This window comes from Lissotriton vulgaris, chromosome 9, assembly GCF_964263255.1.
Source record: "Lissotriton vulgaris chromosome 9, aLisVul1.2, whole genome shotgun sequence".
NCBI classification, from domain to species: Eukaryota; Metazoa; Chordata; class Amphibia; order Caudata; family Salamandridae; genus Lissotriton; species Lissotriton vulgaris.
The window spans coordinates 1228851205-1228877950 of record NC_141697.1 but is presented as its reverse complement, the minus strand read 5'-3'; the positions used below and the strand labels follow the sequence as shown (position 1 = coordinate 1228877950).

The following is a 26746-nucleotide window of genomic DNA, read 5'->3' as shown; positions in this document are numbered from 1 at the left end:
AGAATTTATTTGAATTGGGAAAGTGCGAGGCACCAATTTGTCAGTTGGTAAATGGGAGGCGATGCTACCTAGCAAGGGTGCACTGAAGGGAAAGTTCAGTGAGTATGCACCCCAGACTCCGGGGGGCTGGGAAGAAGGAGGTGGTACAAGGGGTGGACAATGGTGCAGATGCTATCAAAAAGGCACAAGCAATGTTATCAAAAAGGCACAAGCAATGTTATCAAAAAAGCACAAGCAATGAGACTGATAACATTAAGCACGACAGATGAACACAAGACAGGAAACAAAACAGTGAAAAATTTATTTTAAAACCAAATACAAATGGAGCAATAAATAGTGATCAGGTAAAAAGGGGAGGGAGAAGGGAGGGGCGTGATATGTGAAAAAGGAAACAGGCGGAATGTAGAATGTTTTTGTGAAGGATCGGATGAGACAGGCCGGGTGTAGAACCCTGAAAGGGGAAGCAAGTCGTGAGGTACGTGTGGGGATACAGAATGGAGAGGTGGGGATGGTGAAGAGAGAGAAAGAGAGAGAGAGAGTGTAGAGAGGGATGAAGAGGTGGCGAAGGAGTGTAGGGGGTGGGGGTCAGACGGTGGGGGCGCATGAGGCAGGTGCTGCAGAGCGTCTGTAGAAGAGAGAGGTGTGAAGTGCTGTGGAATGAAATGCAGGATGCTTGCACAGTGTGTTCCACAAATAGAACAAAGCACTTCCTCTTTCTGCGTGCGCAGAGGCAGAAATGTTAAAGGCAATCGGCGCTGCCTTCTGAGAATGTGAACCGTAAGGGAAACAATAATACCCACTCCTTGCAAAACAATACCTAATCCCTGAAGAAATAAATCAGGAGGAGAAGGAAGGGGAGCAGTAAAGGGCGGAAAGGCAGCCCTCATAAATGAATTAGCATGGGATAGAGGCTCCGAAGAGGAAGAAGCAGCGTAAACAAAAATGTGAAATGAAAGTTCAGGGCACTCTTTTAAATCATGTGAAAACCAGTGAAGGACATCCGTATATACCACAGCATAGTGAAAAGAGTATACCACAGCATAAGGACAAGAGTAAATGACATTGTTATATAATATAAAACGTAAGCGAAACCAGAACGTAAGACAGAGAAATGCAGGGAGTACTACCTAACAGAAGAGACACACCACTGGTGTTATTGCAAAAATGAAACACTAGGGAAGTACATCACATTGAAGACAGGCAAATCGTAGTATCTGTCCAGGAATTAAAAACCTGGACCCCATGCAGAAGCTGAACTGCCGAGGGAGTGTAAATCTAGACTTGGTCGTGGACTAAAACCTCGACGCCATGCATGCTTAGGACCCAAACTAGATTTAGTCGGAAACCAAAACCGACCCCATGCAGTAACAGTAATGCTGAGGGAGTGTAAATATATCACTATAGGAGTACATCACAAAATGTGTCACTACCCTCCGGGCTTACAACCGGCATTTGCAGAACACACCAGGAGAAAGCTACAAAGTCACGGCATCTGCGGCCTCATTTGAAGCCACAGGAAGCTCTGAACCACATGCGAGAAACGGGTACTTTAAATTGCAACTGGCATCTGAGAAGAAAGTGACAACATGTGACCACACAAAGAGAGAGATAGAGGGTACTAATCCTGGCCAGACAGACTGGTGAGAGCAGGTCAAGAGCCAGCAGAGAGGCCCCAGAGAGCCTGCCTCCAAGCAGACATCAAGGGCAATGCAAGGAAAAAAACAAAAATGTCCTTGTCTTACCCCGTGGTCAGCAGAGGAGACCGGACCCTGTGGCACAATCTGTCGAGGTATTCCAGACCCCCACCAGCAAGATCATCTTCGCAGAATTTTCCGTGGTCGCCAGCTGACTGAGGGTGAGTAGCAGAGGCCCTTTCAAGCCCCTTAGGGTGTGGCCACACTCAACTGTGGTTAGGAGAATCGTTTCAATAAGAAAGAAGAAACAATAACGTGAAATGACGACTTTTCAAGTTGGAGTGGCACGTTTATTACTACACACACACACATATATCAATGAGGCATATTGCTAAAGAACACTCTTTAAGAAACCCTGGCTTCACTCTGCCAGAAACTATGCAAGATATCAATTGCTTATATAATGCTGCAAAGTGAACAGAAGTGACTACCTACTAAAATATAACTTTCAGTGTGAAATGGAGACTTCAAGCAGGCATTAAATCCAGTTCAGGAAAATACTTTGACTACACACCACTCTCCTGAGGAGAATCAGTATTGCAGGTTTAAGTACTCTAGTAAGAATAAAATATCAGAGGCTAAGATTAAAAAGACACAATTGAATTTTAGCTGGGTTATACAGAGTACATTTCTATCAGGCCTAGTGCCTTGAAGCACCTATCTAGGGAGAAGAACCCTAGAGGATCTTATACTAAAACTAGCAGCCCGTCCCGACGTTGTCCGGGTATGAATTGCTGCCGGCCAGTAGTATATTGTTTTGCAGGATTTCGTTTTGATAGCATTTCTTATCTATGACAGGCCTGTGAAACGCTCCGATTCACAGTGCACTGCTGATGCACTTAAGAGTGCGCGTTCAGTAGTGTGTGAACTCGAGTTTCCCTACTTTTTTTTTTCCTTGCAATATTATATAGCGCGAACTCGACAACATGGCATGACCACAATTTACATTACAGAAGAACACATTCATTTGTGGTAGGCACGGGGAGACAAAGCGATTTGCCTGGAATCACAGGATGTTGAGCTGATGCCTAGATTCGAACGTAGCTCCCCAGCTCTAAAGTTCGCAATTCTAGAACTTCTGGCGGGAGGTGTGTCTAAAAGTGTATGGCGGTGCTGGCCATCAATGAGAGAGACCTGTGCATTTTTCAAATGGGTGGTGAAAAAATAGGAGTATGTTGCTGGTGATGTGGGCTGCCGTGCCACCAATGTACTTACCAGGGGAGGGTAAACACCCATTATTCCGCAACTTTCTTTCCGCATACCATCACTCCGCATACTTTCATTATGAAAGTACCATGACTCCGCAATGGCATTATAACGCATGCATTACATTTTATATGCTTTTACCACGCATACATTTACAACGAAATTCGTTGCAAATGCATGAATGGTAATAGCATGTTTTTTTTAAATGTTTGGATAAGGTAAGTATGGGTATAGGGGTATATGTTTTGGGGTACTGAGGTATATGTTTTGGGGTGTTTGGGTCTTTTAAGGGTTCAGATATAGTTTTGGGTTATGGGGTACAGGGGTAGTTTAGGGATAGGTATGGGTTTTGGGGTACAGGGGTATTTTTAGGGTTCAGAGCTAGGTTTGGGTTTTGGGGTATAGGGGTATTTTTAGGGTTCAGGGGTAGGTTTGGGTTTTGGGTTCAGGGGTATTTTAAGGGTTCAGGGCTAGGTTTTGGGGTACAGGGGTATTTTTAGGGTTTAGGGATAGGTGTGGGTTTTGGGGTATAGGGTATATTTATGGGGTTAAGATGGGTTAGTGTTTAAGGGTGATGGGGTATTTTAAGGAGTAAGGGTGGGTTATGATTATGGGGTGTAGGGGTATTTAAAGGGAGCTGGGTGGGAATAGCACACGATATGAGACATGGCATGAAGGGCGGAACGTACCACACGCCCCCAGCGTTTGTCACGCCCCCAGCACACGGCCACAGCACAATGCAGACACGCCCACAAGGGACTACTTTGCTGGCATGGTTCTTTTACCTTTTAAATGTATATGGTGGGCGTCTGCATAGCCTATGTCCTTCTGCTGCAACTGCCCTTTCTAACTCTGCATTGGGTGTTGTGATTGGTGTTGTGATTGGTGCTGTGGTTCCTGAGATTACCCGCCTCAAAGGTTTGGGCTCTCTCTTTATTATATTAGTTTGGATTAATTGAATTCTAAATGAATATACTTTTTGTATAAAAGGCATTGCCATTTTTAATAACCAATTGCATTGTAAATGCTTTGTTTACCACGGAAACGAGGCGGATACGTTTTGCGTTGTCATGTGTCCCTTAACCGCGCCTCTACTTCTTAGATTGTATGAATTTCAATTACCAAGCATGCTTTAGCTGTTTGTAAGTTGGCCCGTTCATGCGAGTGACTCGCACAGCTGCTTATGTTGACAGGCCTCGCTGTTCTGAAATTTAGCCCTGATAATAGCGAGTGAATATTAAATTGTGCGCACGTTTTCCTCCCGTATGGTTTGATCTATGGCAGAAGCCGGTATAAGATTTCCTCATACTCATTTTAAAATGTAGGTTAAGCGTTTGGGATCACATGATGTAGCAAATTATTAATTTCCGTCATACATGAATTGTTCGGATTCCACTGCAAGTTTGAAAGATGGCTTCTTTCCTGCAGACGGCTCTGTATATAAAATGTCTAAACAGAAACTCTCAGTTTCATGTGGTGCTACATTTTAAGACCCCCCCTCCCCTTCAGCTAGCCCCATCACTCCATCACTCGATAGACAGGAGGGAGGTATAGGCAGTGCAGCAACACTGTCCAAGCCATCTCCACTAAAAGCCTCGCTCAGACAGCACAGTATCGGGGGCCAAGTATCATGTCCATCTGTAAGTGCTGCTTACCTGTTATGGGATCAAACACATTGACACACGCCGTGAAAAGTGAACAATTTAACAGGATGTTGTCAGAGATGTTCTCTCTGGGTACAATGGCACAATGCTATGCCCTGTTGTCAGTTACTGTATTTAGTTATGACTACCAATCACAAGTGATGTGACAGGGAGATGCCCTGCAAGTGAAGGGGGCTTCAGAGGCAGCAAAGGCAACTGAAATGCAAAGGCCCTTTCACACAGAACACACAGTACAGCAACTTACATAATCATGTATGGTTGGATGGAACTTGACAGAGGCATGGAAGAACGCCATGTAGGACTTTGACTATATAGTATTAGTACTGTTCTTTGCTGCGTTTTTCTCTTCATTGCAGAGGGTACAATACTTATCCACACAGATCCAAACATGTGTATTGTTATGCTGTTTGCCTACAAAGCGGAAGATTTTGAATTTGTTTTTATTTGCTTTAAGATGCCAAGGAGGGCTTTTCTGCAAGCCAATTTATTTCTGATGCAACATGAAGGTTGAGTTCCTTGCTACCTTCTCAGATCTCCTCTGTAACCAGGACAGTTTATTGCTTGCGATCGCTCTCAAAACGCATTTGTGGTTCATCTCTTAAGGCTGGTGGATTTCCTGTTGCACTGACACTGATCGGTTCTTCGTTTCTCACGAGTCAATGATGAAAAGATAACGGGAGTTTTCAGTCGTTTAGATGCATACGACTCATTGTATTGTCCATTCTTTTGAAGTCTGCATCTTGCTTTCAGTCTCCATAGCTCCGGGGGGAGGAGGGTTAATCCGGACCTCAGTCCCTGTATTCCTGCACACTTTTACCGATTTCGAGTAACCAAGGCTGCTTCTGTGCCCCGGCCGCCCCGACGTAAAGGCTGCTTCAGGGCCCCCTGCAATACTGACACCCTTACCTCTCTTCCGTGCTCCTCCCGCCGAACGCCGTCTTTACTTTTCCTCCCCACGGCTGTACTCCTCACGCTCCTGATGATGTCAGCACGTTCGTGCACACGGCCGGCGCTACTTCCAAGGGACTATTTTTTTAGTAAGGTATATTTTTTAAAGAACGTATATTTTTGGGGGTTATATAGCCTATGTCACTCTGCAGACCCTGCCAATTCCAATGATGTATTAGGTGTTTGGATTGGCGCTGTGGTTCCCGAGTTTACCCGCCTCAAAGGTTCCCAGTTCTTACTTTATAATAGTAGTATAGATGATACCTATAATGCAAGGAATTGGGTATGGATGAATAAGCACCTGGCTAGCTAAGATTATTAAGAAGATTGAAAAGCTATCTTATTCAGGAAGGCATCACCTGGTAGAGTAGGTTCTGGTAGTCCCAAATCAGATAGTTGTGATGGTGGATCTTTTATACCTAAAATCACAGAACTAACACTGTCCTGACGTATTTTCTGACGCAGGTGGCTTGACCGCATTGTCCTAGGACAGTGGGGGCGGTCAGGTGTCCTAACGGTTGGTTGGCCATGCTTGACCGCAGAACCGCAGAACATAAACAAAGACTTCTTGTCCTGTACATTCTAAAAATATATGTGAGAGCGGAACTTACGATAGGTACTGCTATTGCGAGAGGTTGCAGCTTTTACTTCGTGCAAGCACAGTTTCAAAATAAGGTTTCAGTGGAAAGCCTCGATGTGTCAACCTCCCAAGATGTGTCAACCTGCACCAGCTGGGTCTTGTGTACGTGTGAGAGGGTGTTGGTCTTAAGGCTGTGGAAAATTACTGTACTTCACGTCAGGCCAATTTACCACGTTGTTTTTCAATGCACCAGTAATGCAGGTTTAACATCAGTGTGGGCCTAGTTAATTTTTGTTATCCTAAGACATGTCTTTTTGGCCTTTGCCTTGGGTCTATAACCCCAGGATTCAGGGAGTTTGTGTGATTTTAGTTTGCTGATCATGTATAGCAAAATTGAGGGTTTTAAGCACATTTTCAGGTTCTCTCTGGTAGGGCCATATGTGAAATTTTCGCTATCAAGACAGATAAGAGGTGCTCTTTTTGGTGATTAGATGGTAGAGCGTGATTTTAACCCTTCATCAGTCTTTGTAGACGATGCAGCTGATTTTGACCAGGAGACCTAGCAAGGGGAGCCAGTGGAGTTCCATCAAGGTTAAAATAATGTCATCATATTACTTTAAGTCACTTATGAGATGAACCACTGCCTTTTACAATGCTCTCAAATTGGCAGGTGTGGAACTCGAGATGCACCAGTACAAGGGCTTAAACAGAAGCTCTGAAGTCACTCTCTAGAAGGAATTGATTCACTTTTTCAGTAAAGAGAGCTAGCATAGAGAGCCTCGGTTTTCTTGGTGATGTCCTTGGCCAGGGTGTATTAGGTATTAGATGATGTTCAAATCCATCCGGGTTCATGTCATTGAGTCAGGTTTCATATGGCTGTTCTTGGAAAAAAGTAGGAGTTCTCTCTTGGTGGGGTTGAATTACAAGGTCTGGATGAGGTGCATGATGGTAATATTGTCACATAAATTTCGTCAGATGTAAATATTGTCCAAAAAATAATGCAGTTACAAGAATATTGTTTTACAGAATACCACAGGCAAATATATATAGATTTTTTCAAGTTTTAATTGTTATTTTAAAATTATAGTTGTATACAATATAGGTTCTGAATATTTTTTTAGATGATTTACTGCTTTATTGATATATTAATTTTAGGTGGTTGTTTTTTTAGTAGTTGTTTTATTGTTTTGGTAATATTTTTAAAGTGTTGTTTCTGAGTTTATTTAATTTCTTTTAGAATTTTTGGCAGTTTGTTGGGTTTATAGAGGAGTAGGATGGGAAGATGGTTAAATATAAATGTCAATGTGTTTTACACATTCTTTTACGTAATTGGCATTACATTGACAATCATCTAAATAATGTGTTAGTTTATTTACCCTTATATGAATAGAAAATTGATTTTTTCTATTGGTTAATTATATTATGACTTATGTATGTTTTTATATTGTAATATTTTTTTAATTGCTAGTTACTGTTTTAACTTTAATTGTACAATGATGTCATTACTTATATAAATTAATAATATAAAGTACTTATAAACTAAATTATTTGCTTGATCAAGATATTTATTTGCTGATGTGTTATGTTTTTGTTTCATTAACATTTACTTCCTTTAAAAAATTTTGTTGTGATTTATTTTTATTTATTTGAGTATTATTTCTCATTATTGTGGGTTGTCTGACTTGTAGCGTTTTAATTTGGAATTAATATTTAAGTAGATAAAAAAGGTATAAGTCTATTTTGTATTTATTTAGTGGTGTTTTGGGTTGTTTATAGAAAGGTGTTTTTTTATAAATGAAAATCTAACTGCCTCCCACAAGAGTGCAAGACTTTCCCTACTGTTGCTTAGGTTGGAGTGGGAATAACAAATCTGACCCCTCCAAAGTCCAGCACTTTCTCAACTGTTTATTAGTTCGAATGGAATTAATAAATCTCATCCCTCCAAAGCCCAGTACTTTCACCAATGTTGCTTAAGTTGGAGTGTGAATAGGAAATATGACTTGCACACAAATGTCAATGATTTCTCTACCTTTGCTATGTCTGTAGATGCAATCCTGCTCCAAAGTACAATCCTTTCCCCACTGTTGTTCAGGTTAGAGTGTTAAATGTTGAAAATGATGGGTAATAGCAGGACTCCACAGTTAACGGGAGAGCCCAGGATTTGGTAGTTCCTTTCTGAACAGGTTGGTGAGGGAGGAACTGAACCACTCTCAGCTTTTGCCAGTGAGGCCCATGTGAGTTTTCAGGGTGTGAATCAATGCTGGATGTTTGAGTGTGATGAAAGCTGTAGAGAGGTCAAGGAGAACCAGGAGGCAATGGTCATTTGTGTCATTGAGGAAGAGGATGTGACCAACTACATAGTTCCTGGCTATTTCAATGGCATCTAACATTTCTCTCCTCTCCTCTCATATCCTCTCCTCTCATCCCTCCCAGGTGATCTACCAATGCCTCTACGAGCACACTATTCCCAGCATCACGTTTCTCTTGTCCTCCTTTGACATGAGCCATCTGCTCAACTCGTACTACTGCCTTCTCATGCTCCTACCTCTTACCCCTCATTTGCACTCAATGAACTACCTCCTACCTCAATCTATTCTAGCCGTATCACACATCTTTTCCATCATTGCATTAAAAAAATACCAATCCTCTGCTTCGACAAACACCATCTGCTTCTGCACATTAGTCTGTGGTTGTGTATCTCTCAGCTTTCATCTTCACCAGTTCACCCTCTACTAGACTCTCAGCGATCAAGGTGGTCTCAACTCACTCATTAATGGTGCCTTAGCCCTGTAGCCACTGCCCATATTTGCTTCCCACTCCTATCCGTATATATATGTTTGCATGTATGTGGTATCATTTCTCTAGTGGGAATCTAGCCAAAGGCACAAATACAGTCAATGAGTGATTGAAGAGGAAGGTGGGTTCTAGAAGTGGGCTGTTAACAAGTCATAAAGCAGTCCTCTTAAAAGAGGTGCATCTTCCACTATTTTCTAATTTGGAGCAGGGTAGAGGTGGCCCTGGTGGATACAAAGTTGTTGCTACAGATTTTGGGTCCATAAATGGAGAACGCTGTTGCATTGTTTTGTCTTTTTAGCACATCATTCTCTCCTCTTTGATGGTGTCCTGGCTTGTCCTGGTTACGAATCACCAACATCCTTTACTGGTTTGTCTCTCTTATGAACTTACCACCTCCAGTGGCTCTCAAGGAGTGCTGGCTACCAGTCTTTGTAGAGGATGCAGCTGATTTTGACCAGAAGACCGGCTAGGAAGGGGAGTCAGTGGAGTACCATCAAGTTTAAGGTAATGTCATCATATTACTTTAGTTCATTTATGAGATGAACCACTGCCTTTTACGATGCTCTCAAAGTGGCAGGTGTGGAACTCGAGATGCACCAGTACGAGGCTTCAACAGAAGCCCTGAAGTCACTCTCTTCAAGGAATTGATTCACTTTTTCAGTAAAGAGAGCTAGTATAGGTCGCCTGGGTTTTATTAGTGATTTGTTTCTTTAGGATGATGTCCTTGGCCAGGGTGAATTAGGTATTAGTTGATGTTCAAGTCCATCCAGGTTCATGTCATTGAGTCAGGTTTCATATGGCTGTTCTTGGAAAAAGTAGGAATTCTCTCTTGGTGGGGTTGAATTACAAGGTCAGGATGAGGTGCATGATGGTAATATTGTCACAAACATATTGTCAGACGTAAATATTGTCCAAAAATAATGCAGTTACAAGAATATTGTTTTATAGAATACCACAGGCAAATATATATATATATTTTCAAGTTTTAATTGTTATTTTAAAATTATAGTTGTATACAATATAGATTCTGAATATTTTTTTTAGATGATTTACTGCTTGATTGATATATTAATTTTAGGAGGTTGTTTTTTTAGAAGTTGTTTTATTGTTTTGGTAATATTTTTAAATTGTTGTTTCTGAGTTTATTTAATTTCTTGTAGAATTTTTGGCAGTTTGTTGGGTTTATAGAGGAGTAGGATGGGAAGATGTTTAAATATAAATGTCAATGTGTTTTACACATTATTTTACGTAATTGGCATTACATTGACAATCATCTAAATAATGTGTTAGTTTATTTCCCTTATATGAATAGAAAATTGATTTTTTTCTATTGGTTAATTATATTATGACTTATGTATGTTTTTATATTGTAATAATTTTTTTAATTGCTAATTACTGTTTTACCTTTAATTGTACAATGATGTCATTACTTATGTAAATTAATAATATATAGTACTTATAAACTAAATTATTTGCTTGATCAAGATATTTATTTGCTGATGTGTTATGTTTTTGTTTCATTAATATTTACTTAGTTTTAAATTTTGTGTTGTGATTTATTTTTATTTATTTGAATATTATTTCTCATTATTGTGGGTTGTCCGACTTGTAGTGTTTTTAATTAAAAAGGTATAAGTCTATTTTGTATTTATTTAGTGGTGTTTTGGGTTGTTTATAGAAAGGTGTTTTTTTATAAATGAAAATCTAACCGCCCCCCACAAGAGTGCAAGACTTTCCCTACTGTTGCTTAGGTTGGAGTGGGAATAACAAATCTGACCCCTCCAAAGTCCAGCACTTTCTCAACTGTTGATTAGTTTGAATGGAATTTATAAATATCATCCCTCCAAAGCCCAGTACTTTCACCAATGGTGCTTAAGTTGGATTGCGAATAGGAAATATGACCCGCCCACAAATGTCAATGTTTCACCACCTTTGCTATGTCTGTAGATGCAATCCTGCTCCAAAGTACAATCCTTTCCCCACTGTTGTTCAGGTTAGAGTGGTAATATTTAATCTGACCCCACCAAGGTCCAACTCATTGTTTACTGTTGCTTAGGTTGTGGTGTGAATAGTATATCTCACCCCTACAAAGTCCATTGTTTCAACAGTGTTGCTTAGGTCATATTGGGAATTGCAAATCCGACTCCACTCCCCAAAATCCAACGCTTTTTCTCCTGTTGTTTAGACAGGATTTGGAATTGTAAACCTGACCCCTCCAGTCCAAAGTCCCAAGCTCTCCCTTTTGTAGCTTAGATTGGAGGAAAAATAGTAATTTGAATCTTTCTACTGTAAAATGTGTTTCATACTGTTTGTTATGTTCAAGAAGGAGTGGTACATTTTATTATTCACAATTTTCTTTTTACAAACATATTTGTGGTGAACTTGGAATGTCAACTTTATTTCATTTATGTTTCTGGTTTCATTTTTATTTAAATGGAAGACAATAGTTTGCTATTCATTACCATTGTTCATGTTTATTACTTTAGATGTAGCATATAAAATATTAATTCTGTGTTTGTTTGGGATACATTTATTTTTAATTATTGTCGTTTTTTGTACCAGATGTTTACAATTTTGCTTATGATTTTATTTTAATTGTAGTTGCTTTGTTATTTTGGGGTTTTTTAATATACGTTAGTGATTTTATTTTGCTATAAATTGTTATTGCATTTTAGAAATTTTATTTAGGAAGTTTGAGTAATAATTATTTTCTAAAATGTAATTTCATTTATTTAGTAATTATATTGTTTACTTTGATTTTTTCATTTGAAATTCTAAATGTATACTGTTTATTTGTGTTTTTAAAATGTCCTTAAGATTTGCTTTAATTTCTGAGAAAATAGTTTTGTTCAGGTATATTATTATATTTCAAATTATATTTGGAGACACATTTAAATACCTATATAATCCAAGTATTTTGTAGACAATATTTTTGTACTTTACACTATAAGTATGTAAACTCGATATTTAGCATCATGCTGTTTTGCCTCAATATTTGTTTATCATAATATTATGATGTCAATATCATAGATGAGGAATGAGGCATAGGGAGAGTACGAGGCATTGAATGAGGAAATTTTCAAGTAGAGTTGTGTGTGGTCAGCGTGTTGGTGAATATTGAAGCTGGTATCAAGGAGAAGAGTCTAAACGGGCTTTAAGTTGAGGCTGAAGAGGACAGAGGACATGATGGAACCGTGACAGATTCCACAGATGCTAGCAATCTTTGGGGATTTGAAGGTGCCCAAGAGAACACACTGGTCTGGTTGGAAAGTTAGGAGCAGAACCAGTGAAGGATGTTGCAAGTGAACCCCATATGAGACTTCAACATGCAGAGGAGGATGGGATGATCAATGTTGAAGGTGGCTGAGAGCTGTAGCAGTACCAGACGGAGGCCAGGATTAATGGTGGTTAGGAGCGCATTACATGGGATTTAGAATATATTGGTCTGTGTCTTTTAGAGTGATCTGAAGGCATATTAGTACTCTTGCAAGCAATGGTTGTAGCCGTCGATGCACTCTTGAATTTGTGCATTGACTGCTTTTTTGATGATCTTGCTGATGAAGGATGGATGAGCGATAGGTCAATAGTTTGAAAAGTCATCAAGGCCTAGCATTTGTTTTCTTAGGCCTGTCTCAAAGGTTTCTGGGAAGATGTGTTGAGTGAGGAAGTCATTGACAATGCTGAGTTTGGGTCAGAGGGCTTAAATAAAAGATGAGATTAAGAAATCATCTTCATAGGCAGTGGCTCTGAGCAAGTTCAACAGGTCAATAAGAGACAGGGGCTTGAAGTATGGTCATTTTTTTGTGTGCAGATTTATATGGCACAAACTCGACCTGAAGGCAATGGAGCGCTTTACATGAGCACCAGTTACGTTACACAAGGACACATTAATTTTTTTGGTCATCACAGGGAGATTCATTGAATTGCCCAGAATCACAGGATGTGGCGTCTACCCCGAGGCTCCAACCTTGGTTTCCCAGCTCCAAGTCGTCAGTCTAGCCATAAGACCACATTCTCTCCTCATTGTGGGATCCAGCAAAAAGGGGTGAGTGTCAGAGTAGAAGCAGGATTGGTGTCGGCAATGTGTGGTGGAATCTTATATTTTTTCACTGAAAAAGAGGTTGATGACATTGCACTTGTCTGTGGAGTGTGGAATTAGAGGGCAAGAAAAGCGCTACGTGCGATGTTTTTTTTCTGCTTCTGTCAGTAGCTTCATTGGTGTTGTTGGTATTACACTTGGCTTTGGCTAATGTAGTGAGTTGTCTACATGTTGTAGGGATGGACTTCAGTAGTGTGAAGTCCTTGGATTCTTTTCTACCTATGGATGGATAGTTTGTTTCTGGCAAGGCCTTTGGATTACCAGGGTGATGAATGGTTCAGCTTGAACTTCCATGGTATAGTTAAAGTGTGGGTGATTTTCAAGAAAGGTAGTTATGAAGTCATTAAGAAGAGAGTTGACTTCAGATTAGGCCTGGATGGTAAATTCTGTTCCGCTCGCGGAATTTGCGTAAATTTGCGTAAATTTTGCGGAGAATGCAAAATTACCCAAAATTCTGCATTCCGTGACTTTGCGAAATTTTTTGCTTGTTCGCGTTCTCAAATGCGTGTTCGCAAGATATTTCCCCCCGAGCATGCAAACAGCGATTTCGACAGTAAAAAAGCATCGCGAACAAACAATTCCGCGTGTTCGCGGAATTTCTGCGTGTTCGCAGAGATTTTTTACTGTTTTGCAGAGATTTGCACAACACGATTACGCAAATTCCACCCACCCCTACCTCAGATACAGAGGAGTCAGAGTGAGAGAGGATTTTGAGCTTTAGTTTATGATGGAGAAATTGTTCAAGAATCTAAAGATTTTTTGCTCTCTTTTGGGCTGATCTCAGTATGTTGATTGGATGATGAGCAGGTTGATTAGGATGTTGAGGCAGTTGGTCTAGACTGGTGGTATGGGAGTTGTGGATTGAATAGTTTGTAACATCAAAAAAATGGGGTTGAGGTTTTAACCATTGGGAATGTGTTGGTTGGCGGAGAGCTGAGTATGGATGAAGTTGAGGGGGGTGTTGCTTGTGTTTTTTTAATTTTTGAGTTGTCTGGGAGGTGAAAGACACTTATTTGAGAAGGTCTGTAAAGTTATCTATAAAGTTCATATTGTTTAATTAAGTAGGCCAGTGTAAGAGGTGGAAGATGGTCATCTGAGTTAGGGAGAGTTGGAAGTGGCATTATTATTATTATTGCATTCCTATAGCATACATCTACCTGCTAGGGGTTTCCCAGCAGTTAAACGCTAGGTAGAGTCTATTCCAAGTCGCTTTGGCTTGAAAGAACCAGATCTTCAGTTGCTTATGTAAAGTCATTAGTGAGGAACAACCTTGCAATGCTTCTGGAAAAGCGTTTCATAACTTGGGGACTTGATATCCGAATGATCAGCCTCCGATCCGAGTAGGTTTCACTCTAGGAAAGACCGCTGGAGTGCAAGGAACATGCCGAGTAGTAAGGTCTGGCAAGATCATGAAGATCAAACGATTCCTCCCAAGCACTCTAATACTAGTACGATTAAATAATATTAATAATAATTAGTAATGCAGTTATTGTATGGAAAGGTACAACCAAGAAATAATGCGACTATATATCAGTTCATTCCTTATAGCACCAATTCGTCACTCATTCCATTAGTTCATTAGTCCATCAACTGTTCACTTGTCCAACCATTCCTGCAACCGGTCCAAAAGAATTTTGTATCCTGATTCTCCTCAATTCTCCATTGACATCCAATGCGTTTTTATTTTGTTGTTCATAAACTCAAATCAAAGTCATCTTCAGTTGTAAAGCAACATTGTTCCAAATATTAAATCACAATGTTCAGCCAAAACGTGTTTCGTCAGACATTAATATATGCCAAATGACTTCCTCAGGGCTCAAATATAATTTCAAATCAACCGATCCTCAAGGACAGTTATAGAATCCTTCCTAAGTCAACTAAACACCTTTTGCTAATGTAATCACCAAGAGGAGCCTCATATATCCGAAATGACAGTAAAATGAAAAAGTTATATTGCTCCAGATATAACCTGTAAGTATATTATCAACAACCTGCAAAATGTTCTTGTGTATAAAATTATCCAAGGGCTTTCCCCAGTTCTCAAATATCTTAGAGATGAGGATTAAGGCATACACAATCACCAGCACAAAAAATCCATCAATCGTAAAGGTGCTCCCAAAAGCTACTATTGACATGTAATCAGGAGTGTCTTGATAATCACTCCAAGTTATTCCCATAGAAAATCAACAATCGCAAGAGAATCTTCCGTAAACCCCTTCTGTCACGAAGGACGAACAAATCACGAGTACGTGGTCGAGTGCAACATAGTAGTCTCTCTGTGTAAAGGGTAATGAAGATATCTAGGGCCAGCCTTTGATCTTGTCTTATTCAGATAGCACAGAGTTTTATCCACCTGACAGAGGCTCTATCCGCCCCTAGACAAAGCATGTTACCATAGTCCAGTCTTGATATGATAAGGGTCTGAATTACTGTCCTTTGGGGGAGAATGATAATTGCCAGATATTCATTCGCAACCATTTCAAATTGGTGAACAGTTTGCCTTTCACTTCACCACATAAGATCTCATGGAAAGTTCATTATCCAACAGATAACCAAGGTTCTTATCCTTGGCTGCTGGTTCTGGTACTGAACCCAGGATTGCAGGCCAATCTGGGGAAGTCATAATGATGGATCCTTTCTCAACACCAGTACCTCAGTCTTATCTCCTTTTAATTTGAGTGAATAGTTGTTCATCTGCCCGCGACTGCACCCCAACATGAATTCAGTGCCTCCGAGTCATATCTCTGTGCAGATGACAAGGAAAACATGATCTGTGTGTCATCTGCATATGAAGATAAGGTGAGTCCACAGCTTTCCACTAAATCCGCCAATGGCAGCACATAGATGTTAAATAGTGCAGGACTTAGGGATGAGCCTTGGGAAACCACTGCAGTAAGGGCGTGTCGGTCGGAGGAGACACTGGCTGGGATCAACTGGAATGAACACTCCTATAAAAAGGATGTAATCCAGGTCAGGGCTGTGCCGTGGATTCGCACAGTTGCCAATCTCAACAAAAGCGTCTTGTGAGACACAGTGTTAACGCCGCACTGAAGTCAAGAAAAATCAGCACAGCTGTGTCACCCCTATCCAGGAACTATCTTAGATGTTCTGTGACTCCTAGAAGGGAGGCTTTAATATTGTGTCCCTTCCTGAACCCTGATTGCAAAGCATGTAAAGAAACCTAGGCCTCAATAAAACTGGAAAGTTGGTTGTTAAGATGCTTCTCCATGATTTTTTCCATAATAGGAAGAAGTGAAACTGGTCTGCAGTTGCTCTCAAAATGAACTTACAGGCCAATTCCTGCCAGTTTGTGCCTCTGCTGATAGCCCCATACCTCACACTCGAGTGGTCTACAGGGGCAGTGAAAAGAGGCCTCCTCCATTCCCTCTTCACAGCTGCACCGTTTCATTAACTTTTATCTTGGTTGCTGGAGGCAGTGCCTTCATCACCTCTTTCCATCCCTATACCATGGAGTATGGCAGTAAATCCAAGGGGATGAGTGCCATTCCAGTGTCAAATTAACTTTTGTTAGGGGTTTGTTGCTTACCTGGGAAAGTAAACATATGGAGTACTTGAGTCCTCCTCAACCCTCATTGTAGAATCACTATCCCCCCTCCCCTCTCTCTCAAGTTCCCCCAGCCCTGCTGTCCAACATGCGGAGCTATGCAGCAGCATGTAATATAAAGTCCTGGATGAAAGTAAAAGATCTGGGGTGTACTTCACAATCTCACAATCCAGCGCCATCGGAATTCAAGAGACCTAGAAATGAGGCCAGAGAGCGAGCATAAGAGAACTTGAGAAGAGTGGATAGAGGTCTGATTTGCTGATAACTTCAAGGATGAGTGAGTGATGGGGCTGCTTGCAAGGACTCGGTGTGGCAACCTAGTCTGAGAGAGGTAACAGGGTGGTGGAGAAGTACACTTTGTTGGCTTGAAATGGGTCAAGGTGGGTTGAGGGTAAATTTTTGGGTCTTCATTCCATGTGGGCTGGTGTTAACTTTCCAGGCCCTCGTTGTAGGAGAGTAGGGTCTGCTATCCTATGGTCACCCAATTTTTTGCTTTTTGCTTCACTGGTTTTCAACTTAATGTGGGTGTGGGCCTGCTAATCAGACCCACAGCCCTGCTGTTCTCTCTCTAAATTCACTACCATGTACCTTAGGTACATTACCAATTGGGATTGGGTCACCTTATGAGCCCCTGTACAGAGTACTATAGGTACCCAGGGCATAGGTGCATTCAAGGCCTACCAGGGGCTGCAGCATATCTTTTGCCACCCTTGGCTGGCCATCCAAACTGACACAACTGGCTGACCACTCAGCTGGGGCAAGGTCGTGTAATCACCCCTTGCCTAGGTATAGTATACCTATATCTAACTTTACGCATAGACACATATGCACCTATAAGTCACTCCTATGGCAGGCCTTAACAATCCTGAAGGCAGAGTGCTTGGTTTTATGTGAGATGGTGCTCTAGCATGAGCTGAGCCTGTCTACAGCTTTTGGAACCATGTCCTTATAGCTGTTCTATGATACTGCCATACCATATACTCTTAAGTGCATTATAACCCTAATGGTTAGTGCTAACTTTGGTCTGGCTTTATCCTAAAATGTCGTGTAATCAATCAATCAATCAATCAAAGACATTTATAGAGCGCACTACCTACCCGTAGGGTCTCAAGGCGCTGGGGGGAGGGGGGTGCCGTTACTGCTCGAACAGCCAGGTCTTCAGCTTCTTCCTGAAGGAGAGGTGGTCTTGGGTCAGGCGCAGATCGGTCGGGAGGGAGTTCCAGGTCTTGGCGGCCAGGTAGGAGAAGGACCTTCCTCCTGTTGTCGCTCTTCGGACGCGGGGGACGGCGGCGAGGGCGTGGTTGGCTGAGCGGAGGTGGCATTTGGGAGCGTAGAAGTTGACTCGGTTGTTGAGGTAGCTCGGGCCTTGGTCGTGTAGGGCTTTGTGTGCGTGGGTGAGGAGGCGGAAGGTGATTCTTTTGTTGACGGGGAGCCAATGCAGGTCTCTGAGATGTCCGGAGATGTGGCTGGTTCGTGGGATGTCGAGGATGAGTCTGGCTGAGGCGTTCTGGATCCGCTGGAGTCTTTTCTGGAGCTTGGCGGTGGTGCCGGCGTAGAGGGCGTTGCCGTAGTCCAGTCGACTGGTGACGAGGGCCTGGGTGACGGTCTTCCTGGTCTCGGTGGGGATCCACCAGAAGATCTTCCGTAGCATGCGTAGGATGTTGAAGCACGCCGAGGAGACGGCGTTGACTTGCCTGGTCATGGAGAGGGAGGAGTCCAGGATGAAGCCCAGGTTGCGTGCGTGGTCTGCTGGTTTGGGTGCGGTGCCCAGGGCGGGAGGCCACCAGGAGTCGTCCCAGGCGGAGGGCGAAGAGCCTAGGATGAGGACCTCCGTCTTGTCTGAGTTCAGTTTCAGGCGGCTGGTCGTCATCCACTCGGCTACCTCTTTCATCCCTTCGTGCAGGTTGGCTCTGGCGGCGACGGGGTAGTTGGTCAGGGAGAGGATCAGCTGGGTGTCGTCGGCGTAGGAGATTATGTTGAGGTTGTGTTGGCGTGCGATGGCCGCGAGGGGGCTCATGTAGACGTTGAAGAGGGTGGGGCTCAGTGAGGATCCTTGAGGGACGCCGCAGATGACTTCGGTGGCCTCTGACTTGTACGGTGGTAGGTGGACTCTCTGTGTTCTTCCGTCGAGGAAGGAGACGATCCATTCCAGTGCCTTCTCCTGGATTCCGACGTTGCTGAGGCGCTGTGTTAGGGTGCGGTGGCAGACAGTGTCGAATGCCGCGGAGAGGTCTAGGAGGATGAGGGCCGCTGTTTCTCCGTTGTCCATCAGGGCTCGGATGTCATCGGTGGCGGCGATGAGGGCGGTCTCGGTGCTGTGGTTGGCTCGGAAGCCAGACTGTGAGGGGTCGAGGGATCCATTCGTCTCAAGGAAGGCGGCCAGCTGTTTGTTGACGGTCTTCTCGATGACTTTGGCTGGAAACGGGAGGAGCGAGATGGGGCGGTAATTCTTGAGTTCGGTGGGATCCGCTGTGGGTTTCTTGAGTAGAGCGCTGAGTTCGGCGTGTTTCCAGCTCTCAGGGAAGATGGCGGTGTCGAAGGATGTGTTGATGATGTCTCGCAGGTGGGGTGCGATGACAGCGTCGGCCTTGTTGAAGACGTGGTGGGGGCAGGGGTCGGTCGGAGATCCTGAGTGGATGGAGTTCATTGTGTGGACGGTGTCTTCGGTGCTGATCGGAGTCCAGGCGCGGAGGGTGGTGGTGGGGGGCGGTGGTTCGGTCTTGGCGTTCGTTGGTTGAGTGCTGAAGCTGTTGTGTATGTCCGCGATCTTGTTGTGGAAGTATGAGGTGAGGGAGTTGCAGAGGTCTTGCGATGGGGTGATGTCGTTGTTTCCTGCGCTGGGGTTGGAGAGCTCTTTCACGATGTTGAAGAGTTCCTTGCAGTTGTGTGCGTTGTTGTCCAGCCGGTCCTTGAATGCAGTTTTCTTGGCGGCGCGGATCAGCTGGTGGTGCTTCCGGGTGGCAAGCTTGAAGGTGGTCCTGTTGTCCGGTGTTGGTTCCCTTCTCCAGACTTTCTCGAGGGCTCGGCAGTTCTTCTTGGAGCTCTTGAGTTCGTCGGAGAACCATGGGGCTTTCTTGCTGCCGGGTCTGCTGGGCGGGGTCCTCAGTGGGGCGAGCTCGTCCGCGCAGTTGCTGATCCACTTTGTGAGGTTGTCGGCGGCCTGGCTGGGGTTCGCTGAGCTGGCAGGAGGGTGCTGGCTCAAGGAGGTGGCGAGTTGGTCGGCTGTGATCTTGTTCCAGCTTCTGCGGGCAGCCTGTTGCTGGTGGTGGTGGGTCGTCGTTCTTTTGAAGGTGAAGTGGACACAGCTGTGGTCCGTCCATTGAAGCTCTGTGGCGTGGCTGAAGGTGATGTCTTTGCTGGATGAGAAGACTGCGTCGAGTGTGTGTCCGGCGAGGTGGGTGGGGGTGGACACCAGCTGCTTGAGTCCAAGATTGGCGAGGTTGTCGAGCAGGGTGCTGGTGTTGCGGTCGTTGTTGTTCTCCAGGTGGAAGTTGAGGTCCCCCAGGAGGATGTAGTCAGCGGAGGGGAGGGCATGCGGGCTGACGAAGTCGGCGATGTCCTCGCTGAATTGGGTGCGTGGTCCCGGAGGTCAGTAGATCAGGGTGCCTCTGAGGGTGGTCTTCGGGTCGGTGTGGATCTGGAAATGCAGGTGTTCGGCGGTGGTAAGGGTGTTGTCGGTGCTGGTCGTGATGCGGATGGTGTTCCTGTGGATGATGGCGATGCCTCCTCCCATCTGGTTGGCGGTGCGGTCCCTCCGGGTGATCTTGTAGCCCTCTGGGATGGCGATGGCGATGTCGGGCGCTGAGGAGGCGTTCATCCAGGTCTCCGTGAGGAAGGCAACGTCAGGGGCAGTGGTGTCGAGGAGGTTCCAGAGTTCGATGACGTGTCTGTGGACGGAGCGGGTGTTGAGCAGGATGCACTTGAGGTGGGTGCTGCTGGTGTTCGACTTGGCGGGTGCTGGTGCGAGGCAGGTCCGGATGCAGGTGAACTTGCAGGCGTGGCAGCTGAAGGGTCCGTGGGTGTGCCTCGGGGTGGCTCGGTAACATCCAGGGATGCCGCTGGTGTTGAGTGCGATGAGTTCGGTAGCATTGTAGGACAGTCGGGTCGTCTTCAGTCGGTGGGGGCCAGGGGTCCTGGCACTGGGCGCGGTCCAGGCGCGGACGGGCGTAGACGGGCTTACCTTTGGCGCGCCTTCGGCGCACAAACGGCGCGCCCGCTGCGCGTGACCGCTGCGCGTTCGCACGGTCGCCATATATGGCGAAGTGCTCGGGGGGGGCGGAGCAGCTGGGAGGCGGGAGCGGGGAGGGTCCAGAAGGCAAAAGGGGCGGGGCTTTAGCGGCGGTGGCGGGAAGCGGGGAGCGGGGAGGGAGGACGCAGGGGGCAAAACAGGCAAAACAACAGGCAATACAGAAAGCAAATACAAGTTTACAAATTACAGGGAAACACTAAAAACAGTTGAAAACACCAATGACTACGGGGGCAGGTCGCGGACCACGCTGCAAGGAGGCAGGGGGCGTGGCCACGCGTCGGAGCTCGGCTAGCGAGGCAGCAGGCAGGGAACACGCACACAGCAGCTGGTGGCCGTGCGGCGCGGGGGTGTCCTAGAGCTAGGTCACACTCACCTGCGCCGCACGGTCGCCATATATGGCCAAGTGCTAGGGGGGGGCGGAGCAGCTGGGAGGCGGGAGCGGGGAGGGTCCAGAAGGCAAAAGGGGCGGGGCTTTAGCGGCGGTGGCGGGAAGCGGGGAGCGGGGAGGGAGGACGCAGGGGGCAAAACAGGCAAAACAACAGGCAATACAGAAAGCAAATACAAGTTTACAAATTACAGGGAAACACTAAAAACAGTTGAAAACACCAATGACTACGGGGGCAGGTCGCGGACCACGCTGCAAGGAGGCAGAGGGCGTGGCCACGCGTCGGAGCTCGGCTAGCGAGGCAGCAGGCAGGGAACACGCACACAGCAGCTGGTGGCCGTGCGGCGCGGGGGTGTCCTAGAGCTAGGTCACACTCACCTGCGCCGCACGGTCGCCATATATGGCCAAGTGCTCGGGGGGGCGGAGCAGCTGGGAGGCGGGAGCGGGGAGGGTCCAGAAGGCAAAAGGGGCGGGGCTTTAGCGGCGGGAAGCGGGGAGCGGGGAGGGAGGACGCAGGGGGCAAAACAGGCAAAACAACAGGCAATACAGAAAGCAAATACAAGTTTACAAATTACAGGGAAACACTAAAAACAGTTGAAAACACCAATGACTACGGGGGCAGGTCGCGGACCACGCTGCAAGGAGGCAGGGGGCGTGGCCACGCGTCGGAGCTCGGCTAGCGAGGCAGCAGGCAGGGAACACGCACACAGCAGCTGGTGGCCGTGCGGCGCGGGGGTGTCCTAGAGCTAGGTCACACTCACCTGCGCCGCACGGTCGCCATATATGGCCAAGTGCTCGGGGGGGGCGGAGCAGCTGGGAGGCGGGAGCGGGGAGGGTCCAGAAGGCAAAAGGGGCGGGGCTTTAGCGGTGGTGGCGGGAAGCGGGGAGCGGGGAGGGAGGACGCAGGGGGCAAAACAGGCAAAACAACAGGCAATACAGAAAGCAAATACAAGTTTACAAATTACAGGGAAACACTAAAAACAGTTGAAAACACCAATGACTACGGGGGCAGGTCGCGGACCACGCTGCAAGGAGGCAGGGGGCGTGGCCACGCGTCGGAGCTCGGCTAGCGAGGCAGCAGGCAGGGAACACGCACACAGCAGCTGGTGGCCGTGCGGCGCGGGGGTGTCCTAGAGCTAGGTCACACTCACCTGCGCCGCACGGTCGCCATATATGGCCAAGTGCTCGGGGGGGGCGGAGCAGCTGGGAGGCGGGAGCGGGGAGGGTCCAGAAGGCAAAAGGGGCGGGGCTTTAGCGGCGGTGGCGGGAAGCGGGGAGCGGGGAGGGAGGACGCAGGGGGCAAAACAGGCAAAACAACAGGCAATACAGAAAGCAAATACAAGTTTACAAATTACAGGGAAACACTAAAAACAGTTGAAAACACCAATGACTACGGGGGCAGGTCGCGGACCACGCTGCAAGGAGGCAGGGGGCGTGGCCACGCGTCGGAGCTCGGCTAGCGAGGCAGCAGGCAGGGAACACGCACACAGCAGCTGGTGGCCGTGCGGCGCGGGGGTGTCCTAGAGCTAGGTCACACTCACCTGCGCCGCACGGTCGCCATATATGGCCAAGTGCTCGGGGGGGGCGGAGCAGCTGGGAGGCGGGAGCGGGGAGGGTCCAGAAGGCAAAAGGGGCGGGGCTTAGCGGCGGTGGCGGGAAGCGGGGAGGGAGGACGCAGGGGGCAAAACAGGCAAAACAACAGGCAATACAGAAAGCAAATACAAGTTTACAAATTACAGGGAAACACTAAAAACAGTTGAAAACACCAATGACTACGGGGGCAGGTCGCGGACCACGCTGCAAGGAGGCAGGGGGCGTGGCCACGCGTCGGAGCTCGGCTAGCGAGGCAGCAGGCAGGGAACACGCACACAGCAGCTGGTGGCCGTGCGGCGCGGGGGTGTCCTAGAGCTAGGTCACACTCACCTGCGCCGCACGGTCGCCATATATGGCCAAGTGCTCGGGGGGGGCGGAGCAGCTGGGAGGCGGGAGCGGGGAGGGTCCAGAAGGCAAAAGGGGCGGGGCTTAGCGGCGGTGGCGGGAAGCGGGGAGCGGGGAGGGAGGACGCAGGGGGCAAAACAGGCAAAACAACAGGCAATACAGAAAGCAAATACAAGTTTACAAATTACAGGGAAACACTAAAAACAGTTGAAAACACCAATGACTACGGGGGCAGGTCGCGGACCACGCTGCAAGGAGGCAGGGGGCGTGGCCACGCGTCGGAGCTCGGCTAGCGAGGCAGCAGGCAGGGAACACGCACACAGCAGCTGGTGGCCGTGCGGCGCGGGGGTGTCCTAGAGCTAGGTGTAAGGTGTCATACGCTTTGGAATGCTTCCCCCTCGACGATTCTGTCGATGAGGATAGTATCCCACCCTTCTAGAGGGAGAAGACATGTTGTCCTGACTTAACCCGGCTAAAATTAACCAGAGCCTCAGCATCACAAAATGGATGCTGCTGCCACCGACATGAGTCTGACCTCCTGCTGCTGGGAGCCCTTCCAGCGCGGGAGGTTTGGACAATAGGTTTCCTGTCACAGGTAGGTGATAGCACCACCCCAGACAGGAGATAGTGGATTGGTCCAGGGAGGGCTGAATGAAACGAGACACTGCCTGGGGTACACAAGGTGTCTCATGCATAGCCCAGTTCAAACCAGTGCTGGGGCACTCCAGCCCCAGCTCTGGTGCGAAACTGGACAAAGGGAAAGGGGTGTAACCACCCCCTTCCTGGGTCCCACCCATAGGAGGGACCTAGCAGGTAATCCAGCCCCTTGATTTGGAATAAAGGTAGGAGCTGTGTCCTTAGACTTTAGATAACCCTGACTGAAACTCTGATACAAAACTCTGGACCCTTCGACATCCTACTCGACGTAGAAGACTGAAGAATCTCCCTTGTGGTCAAGGACTGACCACCCTGTGCAAGCAGGCACCATCAAGCGCTCAACAGTTTGCTTTGTTGTTGCTCCAGCCGGAGCTCGAACGACAGAGATCGACAAGACCCAGACTTCCAGACATCCAACAGCCCGATCTACAGCCACAGCAAAACTGAGACCCGTGGAGGCGACGTGAGATGTGGGACCGGCCATCTTGGAAAGCCAGCAAAGTGCTTTCTGTGCCCTCGAGGCTGTGCATTGGGGATTGAGAAGCCCCAGCCCCGAGCATCAATTGCACCGAAGATCACCTCTCCACACTCACCGAGTGCTGCGTGGGGCCCTTTTGCATTTTCCTGCTTGACGCGTCTGTCCGGTCACTTGCCCGTTGGCTAGTGGCCTCTGTGACGACAAACCTTCAAATGTTCAATGCTGGTCTGGTTGCTCCAGACTGGCCCTTGCTCCCCTGAAAAGGAGCAGCCCATCAGACCTTGCTGGTCTGATCCAGAAGACATCTTCAAGTCCTGCGTGGGTTGCATTTGCCAAGGTCTGTTGACTCCGAATCGAGATCCGACACCGCCGACAGCGAGAGCCTTTGTGGGACAGTCCGTGCCCAGCACCTGGTTGTCGTCGACACCTCCTGGTCCACGTGGCAGCGGAGACAAGCTTCATGACATCACCTGATCGCAACCCAACATCGCCTGCTTCCTTCCTGGTTCCTTCCTGGTCACTGGCTAGTGACCCAGACTCTGTCCCCGCTGCTTTCAGGTACTCTACATCCTCAATCCACCCTTGGATCCAACCGGACTCTTCTCTCCTGATCGCCTGCAGCATCTTTACTCCAAGGCGCCATAGAACTCCACGACGAAACCCGACATACTTTGACACATATGCACCCGCTTCCTGTTGGTGAGGTAACGCGAGTACTGCGGTGCTCCTGTAAAGGTTTACATCCCTAGTGTCCTAGTTTTAAGTGGTTAAGTTCTAGTCCAGTCGGAAGACTTCCAAATCTACAACTTTCTAACTTTACGCACCCATTGACTTCTATAGGTGCACACATGTGTGTTTAGACACTGCACACGCATCCAGTGGGCCTCCGACGTCCTAACTACTGTTAGTCCAGTGTAGCCCCAGCAATTCCCAAGGCCCTAGGCCTTACCATTGTTTGTGACGAGGTTGTTATACAACTATTTTAGTATATGGTTTTAAGGGCCCTCCGGGCCTATCCATAATTGTGCAACTTTTGTATGTTATATTAAGTTCCTTGTTATACGCTTGTGCTTCTGTGCTCATAAAGAGTTAAGGGGATCTATTTAGAAATAAAAACATATATATTTTGAATATATAACCTGTGTGGTGTCCTTTCATTTGGTATTAAAAGGTTTGCATATGGTAAAACAGCTGGCTTCACATGCCCTTTTGAGTTAAGCCTAAGACTGCTTTTGTCCATGCTACCACTAGGATAGCTGGTCTATAAGGTTGACTTTACAACCATACCATGAGGGTTGTTTGGACTCGTGCAAGGTGTTTACTAGAATAGCGAACATCATATACCAGGCCAACTTCTCACACTCATTCCAAGTGGTTTGATGTTAAATTTTCAGGTCTTCATTCCATGTTTATTGATGTTAGATTTTCAGGTCTTCTTTCCATGTGTGTTGATGTTAAATGTTCAGGGCTTTATTCAATGTGGGTTGGTGTTAAATGTTCACGTCTTCATTCCATGTGGGTTGGCGTTAAATGTTCAAGTCTTCATTTTTTGTGGGTTGGTGTTAAATGTTCAGGTCTTCATTCCATGTGGGTTGGTGTTAAATGTTCAAGTCTTCATTCCTTGTGTGTTGGTTTTAAATGTTCAGGTCTTCATTCCATGTGGTTTGATATTAAATGTTCAGGTCTTCATCCCATGTGTGTTGATGTTAAGTGTTCAGGTCTTCATTCCATGTGGGTTGGTGTAACATGTTCAGGTCTTTATTCCATGTGCGTTGGTGTTAAATGCTCAGGACTTCATTCCATGTGGGTTGATGTCAAATGTTCAGGTCTTTATTCCATGTGGGTTGGTGTTAAATGTTCAGGTCATTATTCCATGTGGGTTGGTGCTAAATGCTCAGGTCTTCATTCCATGTGGGTTGACGTTAACTGTTCAGGTCTTTATTCCATGTATGTTGAGGCTAAATGTTCAGGTCTTCATTCCATGTGGGTTGGTGTTAAATGTTCAGGTCTTCATTCCATGTGGGTTGGTATTAAATCTTCAAGTCTTCATTCTGTGTGGGTTGGTCTTAAATGTTCAGGTCTTCATTCCATGTGTGTTGATGTTAAGTGTTCAGGTCTTAATTCAATGTGTGTTGATGTTAAATGTTCAGGTCTTCATTCCATGTGGATTGGTGTTAAATGTTCAGGTCATTATTCCATGTGTGTTGGTGTTAAACGCTCAGGTCTTCATTCCATGTGGGTTGAAGTTAACTGTTCAGGTCTTTATTCCATGTATGTTGATGTTAAATGTTCAGGTCTTCATTCCATATGGGTGGATGTTAAATGTTCAGGTCCTTATTCCATGTGCCGTGGTGTTAAATGTTCAGGTCTTCATTTCATGTGCGTTGATGTTAAGTGTTCAGGTCTTCATACCATGTGGGTTGGTGTTAAATGTTCAGATCTTCATTCCATGTGTGTTGAAGTTAACTGTTCAGGTCTTTATTCCAT

At 46.1% G+C, this 26746-nt stretch overlaps 1 protein-coding gene across 2 annotated transcripts in view; it reads left to right on the top strand.

Annotated features, from left to right (window-relative positions):
- The first annotated feature begins 409 nt into the window (after nt 1-409).
- The window catches only part of LOC147693118 (CUB and zona pellucida-like domain-containing protein 1), a 67985-nt gene continuing 41648 nt past the window's right edge, over nt 410-26746 (top strand). Inside the window, exon 1 of one of the 2 annotated variants that reach the window (XM_086939367.1) lies at nt 410-475. Coding sequence is in view for 1 of the 2 variants with exons in the window: in XM_086939366.1 (XP_086795492.1) it covers nt 1708-1855 (148 nt within the window). In the remaining variant the exon portion in view is untranslated. Of the gene's footprint in view, nt 476-1604; nt 1856-26746 lie in introns of those variants that run through there. The other variant, XM_086939366.1, reaches the window with a different exon arrangement.